At 45.3% G+C, this 15,863-nt stretch overlaps 1 protein-coding gene across 3 annotated transcripts in view; it reads right to left on the bottom strand.

The window, feature by feature from the left end:
* The window catches only part of LOC138953806 (girdin-like), a 124,588-nt gene that overhangs the window by 20,372 nt on the left and 88,353 nt on the right, over positions 1-15,863 (bottom strand). For all 3 annotated transcript variants that reach the window (XM_070325737.1, XM_070325738.1, XM_070325740.1), the window contains exons 12-24: positions 15,018-15,153; positions 13,973-14,178; positions 12,566-12,724; positions 11,191-11,940; positions 10,078-10,350; positions 8,566-8,693; positions 7,735-7,824; positions 6,955-7,110; positions 6,238-6,340; positions 5,530-5,691; positions 4,728-5,024; positions 4,090-4,401; positions 3,452-3,597 (exon numbers count right to left, since the gene is read on the bottom strand). In XM_070325737.1, coding sequence (XP_070181838.1) covers positions 3,452-3,597; positions 4,090-4,401; positions 4,728-5,024; positions 5,530-5,691; positions 6,238-6,340; positions 6,955-7,110; positions 7,735-7,824; positions 8,566-8,693; positions 10,078-10,350; positions 11,191-11,940; positions 12,566-12,724; positions 13,973-14,178; positions 15,018-15,153 — 2,918 coding nt within the window. The remainder of the gene's footprint in view (positions 1-3,451; positions 3,598-4,089; positions 4,402-4,727; positions 5,025-5,529; positions 5,692-6,237; positions 6,341-6,954; positions 7,111-7,734; positions 7,825-8,565; positions 8,694-10,077; positions 10,351-11,190; positions 11,941-12,565; positions 12,725-13,972; positions 14,179-15,017; positions 15,154-15,863) is intronic.

Here is a 15,863-nt window from a genome sequence, read left to right as displayed (position 1 = left end):
CTTTGCACAGATGTGTCCATATTGCTTAGAGGAACCTGTGCACAAAATGTGTAATGTTTCTGACGAGCGATTTGAACACACAAGTAACCCCTTAATCGGAAGGTTGAGGGTTCGAATCCCGGCCGCGGCCGCCTGGTGGGTTAAGTGTGGAGATTTTTCCGATCTCCCAGGTCAACTTATGTGCAGACCTGCTAGGGGCTTATCCCCCTTCGTGTGTACACGCAAGCACAAGACCAAGTGCGCACGGAAAAGATCCTGTAATCCATGTCAGAGTTCGGTGGGTTATAGAAACACGAAAATACCCAGCATGCTTCCTCCGAAAACGGCGTATGGCTGCCTAAATGTCGGGGTAAAAACGGTCATGCACGTAAAATTCCACTCGTGCAAAAACACGAGTGTACGTGGAAGTCTAAGCCCATGAACGAAGAAGAAGAAGAAGAAGACCCCCCTTTTTAAGAACTTCATTTATTAGATTTTTGGCTCACGTAAGTGTAGCCTATGCGATGCTAACTTTTGTCTGTCTGTGTGTGCGTGCATGCATGCGTGCGTGCGTATGTATGTATACTGTTCAAAAAAAGAAACGCATAGCTTGTAATATTTGGTTAATTTAGTTATATGGCTACAAGGATATCCACCAAACTGCAGAAAATGTTTATCTGGTCGTCGACCTTTCGTCCATTGCCACAAGTGAGCTCTGCACGTGACGCATGCGTTATCAGTGGCTACAATGTCAAAATTGCTCATTTGGCATGACCACTCGTCATGCTTCAGTGTAATCTCGTGAAACTCGGGGAATATTGAGCTCTCACCATGTCTTCCAAAACCCATAAAAGCGGATTGTTCGCCACAAAGAAATCAGACGACAATTCAGCGACGAAAGATGGCCCGATTGAGCAGAGAAGACCGCCAAATTGCATTGGGTCGTTTACAAGCAGGCCAAAGTCAAAGTGCAATCGCCAGGCACTTCCACGTGTCCCAGAGCACCATCAGTAGACTGTGGGTCAGGTTTCAAGCCACTGGCTCCGTTGCTGACTTGCCACGAGCGGGAAGACCAAGGGCGACAACTGCTGCTCACGACCGCTTCATACGGCTCCGCCACCTCCGGAATCGTTTCCTGTCGGCCTCATCTTCTGTCCAGGCTCTCCCCAGGCCACACCGATTATCGGACCAGACCGTGCGGAACCGCCTGCATGAAGTTGGTTTGAGAGCTCGCAGACCTCACAGAGGAGCTGTCCTCACCCGCCGCCATCGCCAGAACCGAGTGCAGTGGGGCAACCAGCACCTTCGCTGGACCGTCCGGAATCACTGGAGACACGTGTGGTTCAGCGACGAGTCCTACTTCCTGCTCCAGCGACATGATGGTCGGAGGAGGGTCTACCGGAGAGTAAACGAACGTTACGCGCCCAACTGTGTGGATGAGGCACCCGTTCATGGTGGTGGAGGTGTCATGGTGTGGGGGGCGATCAATACCGCTGGAAGGAGCACCCTGGTGCACGTCCAAGGGCGCATAACTGCCCAGCGATACGTGGAGGAAATTCTGCGCCCACACGCCCTTCCTCTTCTGGCTGACCAGGATGCCATATTTCAGCAGGACAACGCTCGCCCGCACACAGCACGACTCACCACCCAGTTCCTCACCGACCACCATGTCCAGGTGCTTCCCTGGCCATCCATGTCGCCAGACATGAACCCGATAGAACACCTCTGGGATGAATTGGACAGACGTGTGCGCAGGCGAGAAGAAGCGCCGGCAAATCACCGCGATCTATTGCAGGCACTTCAGGAGGAGTGGGACACCATCCCACAGCAAGATATCCGGCATCTGATCCAGTCCATGCCCAGAAGGTGCCGGGCAGTTGTTGCTGCTCAAGGCAGTCACACCCCCTACTGACTTGACAGCCTCGGCACCCAATCGTATTGATTGACTGATTGATTTGAAGATGCAAATGAACTGTGTGTGCATTCAACTGTGTCCATACCAAATTTCAAACAAATAATCTAAATATTGGATTTTCACAAACAAATTTGGCAAGTAGCAACTATGCGTTTCTTTTTTTGAACAGTATATGTCTGTGGTAGAAACTTTAACATTTAACTGAACAACGAAATACTAATTTTATTATTCAAGCAACAGCTTCAAAGTATTGAAGCAATGATCAACATTTCGTCGGCACGTATGTAGTTAAAGTGTGTATCCAAAGAAAACGGGTGGTGGGGGGTTTTGGGGGGGTAAAAACAGCTGACTGGTTTGTGTCGTGTGTGGTATGTAGACCAGGTCAGGGGTCAAGGTTAGGTCAGATCGCGTGAAGGATTGTGGTATAGATACAGTTATCACCGAGCTGCAGTTCGCCGATTCGGAGAAGACGACTCATGATTTCACATTGTTCGGTTTCGTAGCTCCAGAAAAATAGATAAAGAAGATACCAAAGGAGATTTCCTACAGGTTAATCTGCACAGCGTGTTTCCAGTGTCTGCGCGAGGAAGCGCTGTTGAAAGCGCAGTGTCGATCTGGCCATCTCAGGCAGTCGTGTCCCCGTAAGTAGGCTACAGACAGACAGATCTAGATCTAGTGTCTCACACTCTTGCACCGTGTCACTTATGCTTACTGTGTGTGTGTATGTGTGACGGAGTGATTGAGGTTGTGTTACTGTTTGTCGATTTCTTACGTGAGCCTTGAAGGCTTTGCCTCTTGTCTGTTCATAACATCTGTAAATATACCCCCATTTTAAGACTCCCTCCTTTCTAAGACCTGTACGTCTCAGATTTTGAAAGGTCTTTAAAAAGGGGGTTCAACTGTAATAGATAAAGGGATAAAAGAAGGTGTCCTTTATCAATCAATCAATCAATCAATCAATATGAGGCTGATATCGCGCGTATTCCGTGGGTACAGTTCTAAGTGCAGGGATTTATTTATATTTTTTTTAAATATTTTTTTTATGCAATTGATATCGCGCACATATTCAAGGCGCAGGGATTTATTTATGCCGTGTGAGATGGAATTTTTTTTACACAATGCATCACGCATTCACATCGGCCAGCAGATCGCAGCCATTTCGGCGCATATCCTACTTTTCACAGCCTATTATTCCAAGTCACACGGGTATTTTGGTGGACATTTTTATCTATGCCTATACTATTTTGCCAGGAAAGACCCCTTTTGTCAATCGTGGGATCTTTAACGTGCACACCCCAATGTAGTATACACGAAGGGACCTCGGTTTTTTGTCTCATCCGAAAGACTAGCACTTGAACCCACCACCTAGGTTAGGAAAGGGGGGAGAAAATTGCTAACGCCCTGACCCAGGGTCGAACTCGCAACCTCTCGCTTCCGAGCGCAAGTGCATTACCACTCGGCCACCCAGTCCACATTATTGTGAGGTTTCCTCTCATCGGAGGTAACACCATATGCATGTGAAATGTCTGTCCAAGAAGTGAACTTTGGCCAACTTACAAGTACGCTTTTTCCTCCTCAGCGTAATGATCCTTGCTGTTCAAGGCATTGGTCAGCAGATCGTGGTTCTGGTTCAGCAGCTGCTGGATCTGCAGCAGTAACGTCTGGTTCTCGCTCTCCAGGCGCTCGTTCACTGTGTACATCGTCTGTAACACAACAAACATGACCAGACGTGAGGAAAAGCACTGTTAGACTTGTGTACAGCAAAATTAGATGCCCGTCAGGCACACTTACACCCATAGTGCAAGCTTCTTGGCAGACTAGGTGCGCTTCTACAGGAAGACAATATATCCCTTTAACAATGAAGTCTATCTTCTAACCTCCAGCCTGTTCTCAGCTTTCTCTGCACCTCGTTCATTGCAGTGGTGAGATGTTCCTGCCCTCGCTAAGCTCTCCCATTTGCTCTGTGGATTTCAGCTGCATGGCGGTCAGCTTGCTCTTCAATTCCACTTCCCCCTAGATTTACTTTGCCGAAAAATCACAACTCCTCCCCTCCAACTTGTTCTCACCTTTTTGCAAATCGTGAAGCAGCTGTGGTGACTCAGCCAGATCCAAGTCAATCACACTCTCCCTGTAAACCCCCTGCCCACACCCCACACCCCCCTTTCAAATCCTTTTAAATAAGAAAATGGTCTCACCTCCAGCCTGTTCTCGGCTTTCTGCACCTCGTTGACAGCAGTGGTGAGCTGTTCCTTGCACTCGGCTAGCTCTCCCATCTGCTCTGTGGCTTTGAGCTGCATGGCGTTCAGCTCGCTCTTCAGACCCTTGTGGCTCGACAACGCCTCTGAATAATCCTTGCTCAGCCGGTCGTAGGCATTACGCATACGGTCGTGGTCATCGCGCAGTCGGTTGTAGTCCATCTGCAGGTTGCCTAGCGCCCGGCGCTCTAATTCAAACTGCTGACGTTCCTTCTCCAGGACTTCTCGGATCTTGCTGATGTCATTCCGACCCTGGAAAAATACTTTTGCGATGTACTTCAGCATAAAAAAACACTTACTAACAACGGTTGCTGGTTTGGTAAAAAACTGAAGCAATCCTAGCTGTTGTGCACCTTTCTTTCATTGAAAAATTCAGATAGTAACCAGCAAAAATGGTCCAGATGTGGAGACACACCCCTCAATAGTGACTGGCTTCAAATGTCATGTGGGAAAGCGTGCATCAATGTTTCCAAGAATATTCACTCTTTTTTCACAACCCATACAAAGTGATTTTTGAACACCGTCTATTGAAATCAGGAATATCGTACACATGAGTAGCATGACATCATGTCTCTCACCTGCAGGAATGCATCAAGCTGTTCCTGTACATCCTTCAGCTCGTTCTTCAGAGACTTGTGGATGGACTTGAGGGAGCCGTGCTCCGAGATGAGCGCCTCGTACTCCAGCGCCAGCTGCTTGTGCAGGTCTTGCAGCGTCTCGTGGTCATGCAGCAGGGTTTTGTGTCGGCCTGTCAGCTCCTCCTGGCGCTGGATCAGCACGTCATGTTCCGCCTCCAGGTTTGCTAACTGAGTCTGGAGGTCCGACTTTTCCCCTACTAGGGACTCACACTTGGACTTTAGTGTCGTGTTCTCCACCTAAAAATGACGTGACATTTTGGGTGTTTCTGGGGAAATGTGTTACAGTCACTGGCTTTTCATTCTGATTTGGCTAAGATTAAAAGTACAGTACTGACTTGGTTTTTTCAGAGAGCAAACGGTTTCTTAGTGAAAAGTAGCATTGAGGAAATCTGCAACCAATCAAGCTGTAACAATGAATCAGCGCTCTCACTATGTATGAGGTATTCTTTTTTCGCCAACACTATTCCTCGACTGCAATGTAACTTACCAACAAGGCAGGACTCTTTGTTTTGAATCAGGCCTGATATCTCTCCAGCCAAAATGTCAGTCAAGAAAATAGTGCAACAGCCCAGGTTTCAGCCCTCAGGCTATTCAGATTGCATTAGAAAAAAAAAAAAAAAATTCTGGCAGAGAATACACTGACACAGCATTAGGTCTTTTCAGTTTCTTCTTCTCCCTTTTAAGTAATACAAAAAGTGAACTTCATGGCAAAAAGTATGTGAACGTATAACCAAGCACTGACCTGTAGCTGAGCGTTATAGGTCTGTAGCGATGTGTTCTGTCCCTGTAGCTGTGAGAGCTGTGACTGCATATTGCCGGCCTGTCTCTCCAACTTGTCACACTGATCCGTCACACCCGCCACGTTGCCCTGAAGGTTCGTGTTGTCTGCTAGCAGGGTGGCATTCTGGGATACAGTCAAAACACATCATGAACTTTCAAGCAAAAATTGTCTGCTAGCAGGGTGGCATATTCTGGGATACAGCAAAAACATTGTGAAGTTTCCATCAAAAATTGTCTGCTAGTAGGATGGCATTTTTGTATATATATAGCAAAAACATTGCGAAGTTTCAACCAAAAAATTGTCTGCTAGCACGGTAGCATTATAAAATATAGCAAGAACATTGTAACGTTTCATCTTAAGTTTTGTTACCTCTTTCACCCTATGAAAACCTCAACATAGGTATAACAAAAAAATCTCTCTGATACAACATGAAGGTACGAAAGTGATGTCTGCTTCAATTGCTTTGCTGTTCGTGGCGTCTGTTGGAGGTAGGATTTGTATCACTGATTCCAAACAAAACATGCTTTACCTCCCCCCCCACCCTCTAAACCTCAACAACGCCAAACTGAAAGTACATAAATGGAACAATAGACATTCACATCAAGTCTAGACAAATCTGGGCCAATGATAATTGATATAGTGATAAAATACAATGTGCAAGCAATTTACCGTTCTTTCCAGCTGCACCAGATGATCTTTCATATCTAGAATTTCTTTTGTGGTGTTGGCCGCAGGACTGGACTGTAGATGGTGAACCTCTGTGCGATGCACCCTGTCATATACAACAGAAAGAGGAAGTGAGAACATGAGTTTTGTCTTCTGGGCTGGCTCACATATAGAGCTGAATGAAATAAATTAGAAATGATAAATTATTAGACTAATAATTTGAAATACATTTGATACAAAGCTATACATGATGATAAATAACATAATATTTATTGATTTTAATAATCAAATATATTTCCAAATACTAAGTTAGTTTACATTTATCATCAAATCATTATATTCAGGATTATACTAGGTCAGACGCGGGGGGCCAGGTAGCTCAGGAGGTAGAGCACTTGACTTGTGATCCTAGGGTCACGAGTTCGAATCCAGGCCAGGGCGGACATGGGTCAACTTTATGCGCAGACTCAGAGACAGTATCCATGTCTGACCCCCGTGTCACCACAGTGGTAAATAAAATACCTCGGTCATTCTGCCATAAGTGCAGGTGGCTGATTACACCTAAACACGCATACACCTGGGTATACACTCTGTTGCTGTTAGCTTTCCACTGGGAGGAAGCGACCCAACTTTCCCAGCGATGGGACAATAAAGTTATGATAAAATGAAAAAAGTGAAAGTAGAAGAGAAAGAAAATCAGATGTGCAGCATCGTACTTACCTTTCTCTCAGTCTGCCGGCTTTCTCCTGACTGGCCTGACTCTGGGTGTGACCGGCTACTTCCTCTTCGTACCGCTGTTTGACCGTCTCGCTCTCCCGCCTCGACTGGCGCAACTCTTCTTGCAGTTTCAGGTTGCGGTTCTTGGATTCTTCCAGTCTAAAAAAGCACGAAAAGACCAATTATAACCAACATTTTCTTGTTCATTTCAACGCTTTTTATTCTCTCAGGTACCAGGAAGTTGCTTCCGCATAACTCTCACTTACTCTTGTTGCTCATAATTATGTTGTCTAAGAACGTTTACCTCCCTTTGTTTCTTAGATTTCATAAGAAGAAGACAATAGCATCACCAGCAGTATCCTTTTTGTATTTATTTCACTTCAGCTTACTGAATAATCTACAAAGCTTTTACTTTGCTGCTGTGACCCAGCTTCCCATAATGCACATGCACACACATTTAAAGAAGGGTGTGGCATAGTGATGACTGAATCTTCTGTCTTCTTTATTGCATTATAGCTGCTTCCTTTCCAGACTTAGACCAAAGTGTGCAGAATATTGTTTCATTGTACACACCTACCAGTCACTTTACAGACAAAGTTTGTCACTTAAGTCTACTTTGCTCTCTGTAAACATTACTATCCTCACCAGCTACAGCATAAAGGATGAAACGTTGACAACTTTCTTTTATGCAAAACATGGAGATGGACAAGTAGATGGAATTGTTGCAAACTACTGTGAAAAAGCGATTAATCTTATTTTCCCTTAGGTAGAGAAACATGTTACCTTGTTTCCAGGGCCTGGATTTTCTCATCCTTGATTTCACTGTTCTTTTTCAGCGTCTCCTGCATCAAGCTCTCCAACTGCTTCAGACGACTGCAACAATCACCAAGGAGACATAGAAATAAGAAATATGAAATACTGTTTCAAACTGCCACCAAACATGATACCCGAGCTTCTCCTTCTAGCTAGTTGCTAACATATATCACAAATGACCCATGAACCTTGAGGAAAATCAACTTTCAGAATAAAATCTTTCAAACATCTTTCAATGTTGGCAATAAAGGAAAAACTTACTTTGAAAGTTACTTTTAAGGATAATTTCCATCCTGGGTATACTATCATCTGAACCATCACAGGCTTTTATATTACATAAGATCATCCTTCCATACTTACAACACTGTACTCACTTTTCATCCTGCGACTGTTCAGCCATGGCCAGTTTGTGGAGGTTGATGCCGATGTGTTCCATACTCACAAGACTGTACTCTATACAGTATTTACAACACTGTACTCCCTTTTCATCCTGCGACTGTTCAGCCATGGCCAGTTTGTGGAGGTTGATGCCGATGTGTTCCATACTCACAAGACTGTACTCTATACAGTATTTACAACACTGTACTCCCTTTTCATCCTGCGACTGTTCAGCCATGGCCAGTTTGTGGAGGTTGATGCCGATGTGTTCCATACTCACAAGACTGTACTCTATACAGTATTTACAACACTGTACTCACTTTTCATCCTGCGACTGTTCAGCCATGGCCAGTTTGTGGAGGTTGATGCCGATGTGTTCGGACAAGACTGTACTCTATACAGTATTTACAACACTGTACTCACTTTTCATCCTGCGACTGTTCAGCCATGGCCAGTTTGTGGCGGTTGATGCCGATGTGTTCCAGTTCCTGGTGCAGCTTCTCCAGCTGGTTGTGCAGCTCCTGGCTGTGGATCTTCTCCTTCACCAGCTCCTGCACGATGTACTCCTACAGTCAGCTCAGTAACACGCTTTCACAATCATCTCAAAGGCTGAACACCAAAGGAAACACTCCTTTGATGTGGACTCCTATGATATACAACTGTCTTAAGGACCCAAAACCCCTTGGGACTGCTAAGGGACTGCTAAGTAAACAGCCTTCTCTTTGACTTGAATCAGCGCGATGTACTCCTACAGTCAGCTCAGTAACACGCTTTCACATTGATTGCAAAGGCTAAACACCAAAGGAAACACTCCTTTGATGTGGACTCCTATGATATACAACTGTCTTAAGGACCCAAAACCCCTAGGGACTGCTAAGTAAACAGCCTTCTCTTTGACTTGAATCAGCAAAATACTCCTGCAAGATGAACTCCCACAGTCAGTTCAGTAACACGCTTTCTCAATAAGTCAAAATGCAGAATACTTCCAAAGCTCTAAAGACGGAATATGGCTGCCCTTTATGGCAGGATGACTGAAAACAGTCATCTAAGTAATCTTCCCATTTGGAAGACAGAGTCCTCTTCTCTCTACCGAGTGGCTTGCACCGCCTGTGTTAAGCACAGGCATGCTCAACAACATCAACATAATTGCAACAACAATGTTATAAGCATAAAATAACACACCTGATCTAATACAATGCTACCTGCGATGAAAGAACACCCTTGGGACTCAGTGTTGTTGCCAGGCCTCGGTCTTCGGTCTCTGACGCATTCCGTTCTGATTTGACGCATTGGACCTAGCCTTGTCCGATAGTGTTTACGTTTTGGTGGTCAACTGACCGATACATGTTCGTACAAGGCGGACAAGGTCTGCAATGAATGGAATGGGAGTTGCAAAGTCGGAAAACAAACCCCGATCGAAATGCTCATGTTCGCTACGAGTAAAAATGCACTCGGTGCCGAGTCCGTCTTTGTCGTCGTTGACACTCGAGGCTGCGTTTACGGAAATACCCGATCCAGCTGGTGTACCTATTTACCGAAAACGGCGCAAACAGCGGAAAGTTCATCAATATAATACTACGGCATGGTAATTTGGACATATTGTTTTTTTAAAACCAGGACATTTGGACCTATTGTTTTTTTTTTAGGGAGGTCCAAATGACCTATTGTCTTCTTAGGCTGGCAACAACACTGGGACTAGCTCAAAGTGTCCCTACAAGACAGGTGGCCTATCATGACAGGTATACTTTGGTATAGATAACAGAAAAGAGGACAACAGAGCAGCCCTTATACTCCCCCATGATTCCAGAAGTATAAGTCAAGTCAATACACAGGGACAACAGAACGAGTTCTTGGAAGGGAGGTGTCCTTTCATCGGAGGGATCTCACATCACACCCACCACTGTATCACAACAAATAAACTCCCCTATGGCTTACTTCTCTCAGAGTGGCCACTGTTTTCCTGTCAGAGTTCATCTCCATGAACAGATCCTTGTTCTCCTTCTCCAGTTCCTTCACTCTGCTGGCAGTCGCACGCATCTGTTCCACGTTACGCTTCAGCGCCTTGTGGTCGTGCTCCAGCGCTCGCAGCTTGGTGTTGAGGTCGTCCAGGGACGTCTCTTTCACGTCCAGAGTCTGCCGCAGTTTGCGGTTTTCTTTCTCCAGGGTCTGCTTCTCCTTGTGGGCTTTGTCCAGCTCTTCTTCCAGCTCCTGTAAGCATGGTCAAGATATTTTACAATAGAAACCAATAAAAATTGCTTCTTTCTCAATCAAACAGGGGGCAATGAACTGATTTAGCCTGTGTGAGGTTCACCGTCCCACTGCGGTCTTGAATAACATTAACTGCTGAAGAGACGATAAACAATAATAACCATCACCGTCCCACTGAGTAAATCTCAAATGTTTGTTCTTCTTTCTGTAAGGGACGTCACTTCCATGGGGTTAATTCGGCACTGTGCCTATTTTTTTGTTTTTTTGCTTAACGCCCAGCCGACCACGAAGGGCCATATCAGGGCGGTGCTGCTTTGACATATAACGTGCGCCACACACAAGACAGAAGTCGCAGCACAGGCTTCATGTCTCACCCAGTCACATTATTCTGACACCGGACCAACCAGTCCTAGCACTAACCCCATAATGCCAGACGCCAGGCGGAGCAGCCACTAGATTGCCAATTTTAAAGTCTTAGGTATGACCCGGCCGGGGTTCGAACCCACGACCTCCCGATCATGGGGCGGACGCCTTACCACTAGGCCAACTAGCACTGTGCCTAAACAGGGACAAAAGTTCAGTATATTCCAAAGCAGGAAAACCTCACAATGGTGCTAACTTTTGCCCGTTTTGCCCAATGACCATTACATCCCAAATAAACCAACGAACCATTGAAATAACCAAAGAGGACACAGGTTCCCCCGAAAGCGGCGTATGGCTGCCTGAATGGCGGAATAAAAATGCTCATACACATAAAAATCCACTTGTGCAAAAACATGAGTGAACGTGGGAGTTTCAGCCCATGAAGGAAGAAGAAGAAGACCAAAGAGTTACACATACCTTGGATTCCATCTCTCTGCCTTCCAGTTTCTTGGAGGACATCTTGAGGGCTTCGATCTCTTTCTGCAGCTGTTCGTTCTCCACCTCAATGTCACCGTTATCCTTCTCCAGCTGCTGGAGACGCTTTGTCGTGACCTCTAGCGTCTTCTGCACCCGCTGCTTCTCATTGTCAAGGTCAAGGAGGTCGAACTCCAGCTGCTCCTGCTTGGCCTTGCTGGCTTTCTGGGACTCCAGAAGCTTCCGCACCTGTTGGATTTCCTTGTTGAGGAGGTCTTTCTCGCTCTCCAGCTCCGCCACTTTTGCCGGAGAACCCTTGAGGTTTTCCAACGTCCGTTCCAGTTTCTGTTTCCCGACGGTGAGACTGATGTGCTCCTGTTCTAGTTCTTCTTTACGCTTGACGGCAGTCTGCAACACTTCCACCGTCTTGTGCAGCTTGCGATTCTCCACCTCGATGTCCGAAAACTCCTGCTCCACACGCTCCAGTTTTTCACACGCGTGCTGCAGTGTGGCCACCTTCTGGTGGAGATCGCTGTTCTCCTTCTCCAGGGTGCCGTTCTCTGTCTCCAGTTCTGAAAGCCTATCCACGTTTTCCTTGAGCTTGGAATAGGACCGCTGGACCTGACGGGTTTCAAACTCCATCTTTGACATCTGCGTGTTTTTGGCGTTGATGGTTTCTGTCATCCGCTTGTTTTCTCGCTCCAGTTCCTTCATCCTGGCGTCATTCGTTTTCTCGTTACGTTCCCTCAACACCTGGGCAAAAAAAGGAAAGTTTTTATCATTTAACGCATTGATACATTATGCTTCAGAAACTGTTTCTTCAAACATTTTTAACCCAGCAGCTCCACTTGCCTTTTCCAGGTAATCAGAATCTGTCATCAAAGTGTCAAAGGAACACTGAAATGTGTGAAGACAGTTATGTTTTGTCCGAGTGATTTTGCATTCCTGCATTGTGGATTACCATCTAAATAATGGCATGCATGATAAGAACATGCCTTTGGAACCAAGCACAAATGAATTACATGTGTTCTATGCAGATACTTTGGTCAAGGCGTCTATGCTTTTGTTAAACAGACCAAGAATTTATATAAGGTATATCCTCTATTTGGAGGTCTCACATTACAGGTTCCGGTGTAAAAGTCTTGAAATCACAGCTGTTATTCACACTTCCTTCTGACTTTGCTGACAAATATATCCATCTACTCCAAGAGAAAATATATACTCCCTGATGGCCAAGAGACTATTAATTAAATAATGATGATGATGATGATATTCATATGGCGCAAATCCTAAAACAGTTCTAAGTGCCTCACAAAAAGAAACATAAATAAATTATTCAGTAATAAATTATAATGGACAACAGTGTAATGGCGCCTACCTCTATGGTGCCGGCCAGCTGGACGTTCTCCTGCTCCAGCTCTCTGACCTGTCGCTCAGCATTCTCCTTGACCATCTCCAGGGCCTGGTGCAGCCCTTGCCGCTCCGAGTCCACCTTCTGCTGATCCTCCTCTGCTGACAGCAACTTCTGCGTCATCTCCTGCACACACATTGTTGTAAATATGATTTTTAACGAGACATATTCTTCTTCTTCTTTTTTGATCATGGGCTGAAACTCCCACAATCACTCATGTGCAGCTATTAGTGATTGCATCAGAAGAAAGCCCAGGAAGGACTCGCCACAACAAGCTGTAGAGGTTCTCATGATCATCCACAGAAACACAGAACTGGAGATCTGTGTTTTACACATATTGATTCTCATCATATTTCTCGTTATGGGTTATAGAAACATGAAAATACAAGCCATGCACCACTTTCGAGGGGAAGCATGCTGGGTATTTTTGTGTTTCTATAACCCATAACGAGACATATGATAAGAGAATCTATGTGTAAAACACAGATTTCCAGTTCTGTGTTACTGTGGATGGTCATGAGAACCTCTACAGCTAGTTGTGGCAAGTCCTTCCTGAGCTTTCTTCTGATGCAATCTCTCATGGCTATAGACTGAAATTATTTTTGTTCTTTTTTTCCCACAACATTCAGATTTACAAGACACAAAATGCTGTTATTTGTGGCTTACAACACGACATGGGAGTACATTTTATTTATTCAACAACAAAATGAACTCCCATCAGGAGTAAGGGCAAGCAAGAACTTATGCAAAACTGCCAAGCACTGTTTGTACACTCCTGGAAACTGCAATTACAGTGCATACAAAATACACATACAGTGGTACTGTGGTGAAGGGACACCCTTTGGATTAACCAAAAGTGTCTTTACACTGCAAATGGCCTGTCATTCTTTCTTTCTTTCTTTATTTGGTGTTTAACATCGTTTTCAACCACGAAGGTTATATCGCGACGGGGAAAGGGGGGAGATGGGATAGAGCCACTTGTCAATCGTTTCTTGTTCACAAAAGCACTAATCAAAAATTTGCTCCAGGGGCTTGCAACGTAGTACAGTGTATTACCTTACTGGGAGAATGCAAGTTTCCAGTGCAAAGGACTTAACACTTTTTACATACTGCTTGACTAAAATCTTTACAAACATTGACTATATTCTATACAAGAAACACTTAACAAAGGTAAAAAGAGAAACAGAATCCGTTAGTCGCCTCTTACGACATGCTGGGGAGCATCGGGTAAATTCTTCCCCCTAACCCGCGGGGTGTGGCCTGTCATGACAAGTACATTTTGGTCATGCTAATTATAGATAAAGGGACAATAGAATCACATCACAGGTGCCACTGAAGCATTAACAATGATGAGAAAAAAGAACAATAAAGTACCTGAACAGACTCCTGGAGTTTTTCGATGCGCTTGAGGAGTCGCTGGTTCTCTTTCTCCAGCTGCAGGTTGACCTCGGCGGAGTGGATAACGGCGCCCTCCTGCATCTCACGCAGCTTGGACGACAGACGCTGGTTCTCCAGCTCCAGGCGCATGATCTTGGCGTTAGAAGTCTCCGTCAGTTGGTCCGACAGTGACCCCCTCATGTCTGTGGTAGAGAGATAATGTGGAATTGAAAGTGACATTCTACAGAAATTGGAAACTTACCCAGTCGTACATATGTGACCCTCCACCACGAAATGAGTCGCGTGTCACCTCGCGCGGTTCTGCGCTAGGCTTGATATAAGTCCGGGGAGTGTCTGGTAACAGTGTGAGGGTCACCTTAGTCACAGGCTTATAATTCAAACAGTTTTCACTCTTTTCTAAAACGGTTTTCACCACTGGATAGAGCACAAAAAACTCTTTATGAAAATGTAAAAATATGAAAATCATGCAAAGGTGACATGTGACTCATTCCGTGGTGGAGGGTCACATATGTCAATGCTGATTTAATATTCAATCCAAAGAGTAAAGTCTTGTTGGTAAATTGGTCAATGTTTAACCTTTCTGTGGATCCAATAGAAAATTACTTATGATCAAAATAGGGTGTTGCTGCAAACAACTTCAGATACAAATTACAAAGACATGTCAACGATTTATGTGCAAAATTCCAATAAGGGTGCCAAAAGCTTCGGTAAAAACTTGCGTTGAAGGGGTTATTGTATAAACAACCAATGTTCAAACTTCACTGACAGACTTGCCCTCTAGTACATCTTGACATTCCTTGTAAAGCAGCCCCACTGAGCAAAAACCAAACAAACAAATACAATGTAAGACAAACACCCCCCCCCCCCCCCCCTTTAAAAAAAACCCACCCATAACAAAGTAACCCAAAACAAAAACAAAGAAATCACTAGAGTGTGGGCAGTGAGGCCTCCAGTCAACTCCCACACAGCAAGGCACTCACTTCAATATCCACCACAATGCAAACAGCCACCCAACACTCACTTCCCACTTTGGTGCGAGCATCTTCCAGCTCTTGTTCCAGACTGGCGCTCTCGTTCATGCTGGTTTTCTTCTCAAACTCCAGCCGCGCGTTCTCCTCTGTCAGCAGCTCGATACGCTCCCGATCCCAGTCACGTTCCTGAGTGAAAAAAAGAAAGAAATAACCACAATGTACAGATCAGTACCTCAGATACACCCTGATGACAACCTTCTTCTTCATCTGCCTTATGGCTAATTGTGTGCCCCCAGCAGTCCCCAGCATTCAGGGACTAATTAACAGTTGACGTCTGAGCAAACGACAAAGAAGAAGACTGGTCGTGTCAAGCTTAACATTCTGATGATGCCATGTACTGGACTGTGTTCTTCAGGTCGTCAAACATCCCCCGCAGTTTGGTCGTCAGGGCTGTTGGCGTACTTCTTCTTCTTCTTCAGCGTTCCAGAATTTTCTGGTTACGTGTGAGCTCGTTTATTCATTTGGGTTCCCCACACTATACTCTGATCAAGAGCATAGTCAGTTCACTCCGCTTTCGTTGAGTAGGCATGCTGGGTATTTTCGTGTTTCCATAAACCACCGAACTCCGACATGGATTACATGATCTTTTCCGTGCGCACTTGGTCTTGTGCTTGCGTGTACACACGAAGGGGGTTAAGACACTAGCAGGTCTGCACATAAGTTGACCTGGGAGATCGGAAAAATCTCCACTCTTAACCCACCAGGCGGCAGCGACCGGGATTCGAACTCACGACCTCCCGATTAGGAGGCCGACGTCTTACCACCACGCCACTGCGCCCGTCAGTTGGCGTACAACAATGTAGTTTTAATTTTGCCCTGTCAAACAAAGCATACAC

The sequence above is a fragment of the Littorina saxatilis genome, linkage group LG17 (genome assembly GCF_037325665.1).
Source record: "Littorina saxatilis isolate snail1 linkage group LG17, US_GU_Lsax_2.0, whole genome shotgun sequence".
NCBI classification, from domain to species: domain Eukaryota; kingdom Metazoa; phylum Mollusca; class Gastropoda; order Littorinimorpha; family Littorinidae; genus Littorina; species Littorina saxatilis.
Note: the sequence above shows the minus strand (reverse complement) of the source record. Positions and strands in the feature narration are given on the sequence as shown.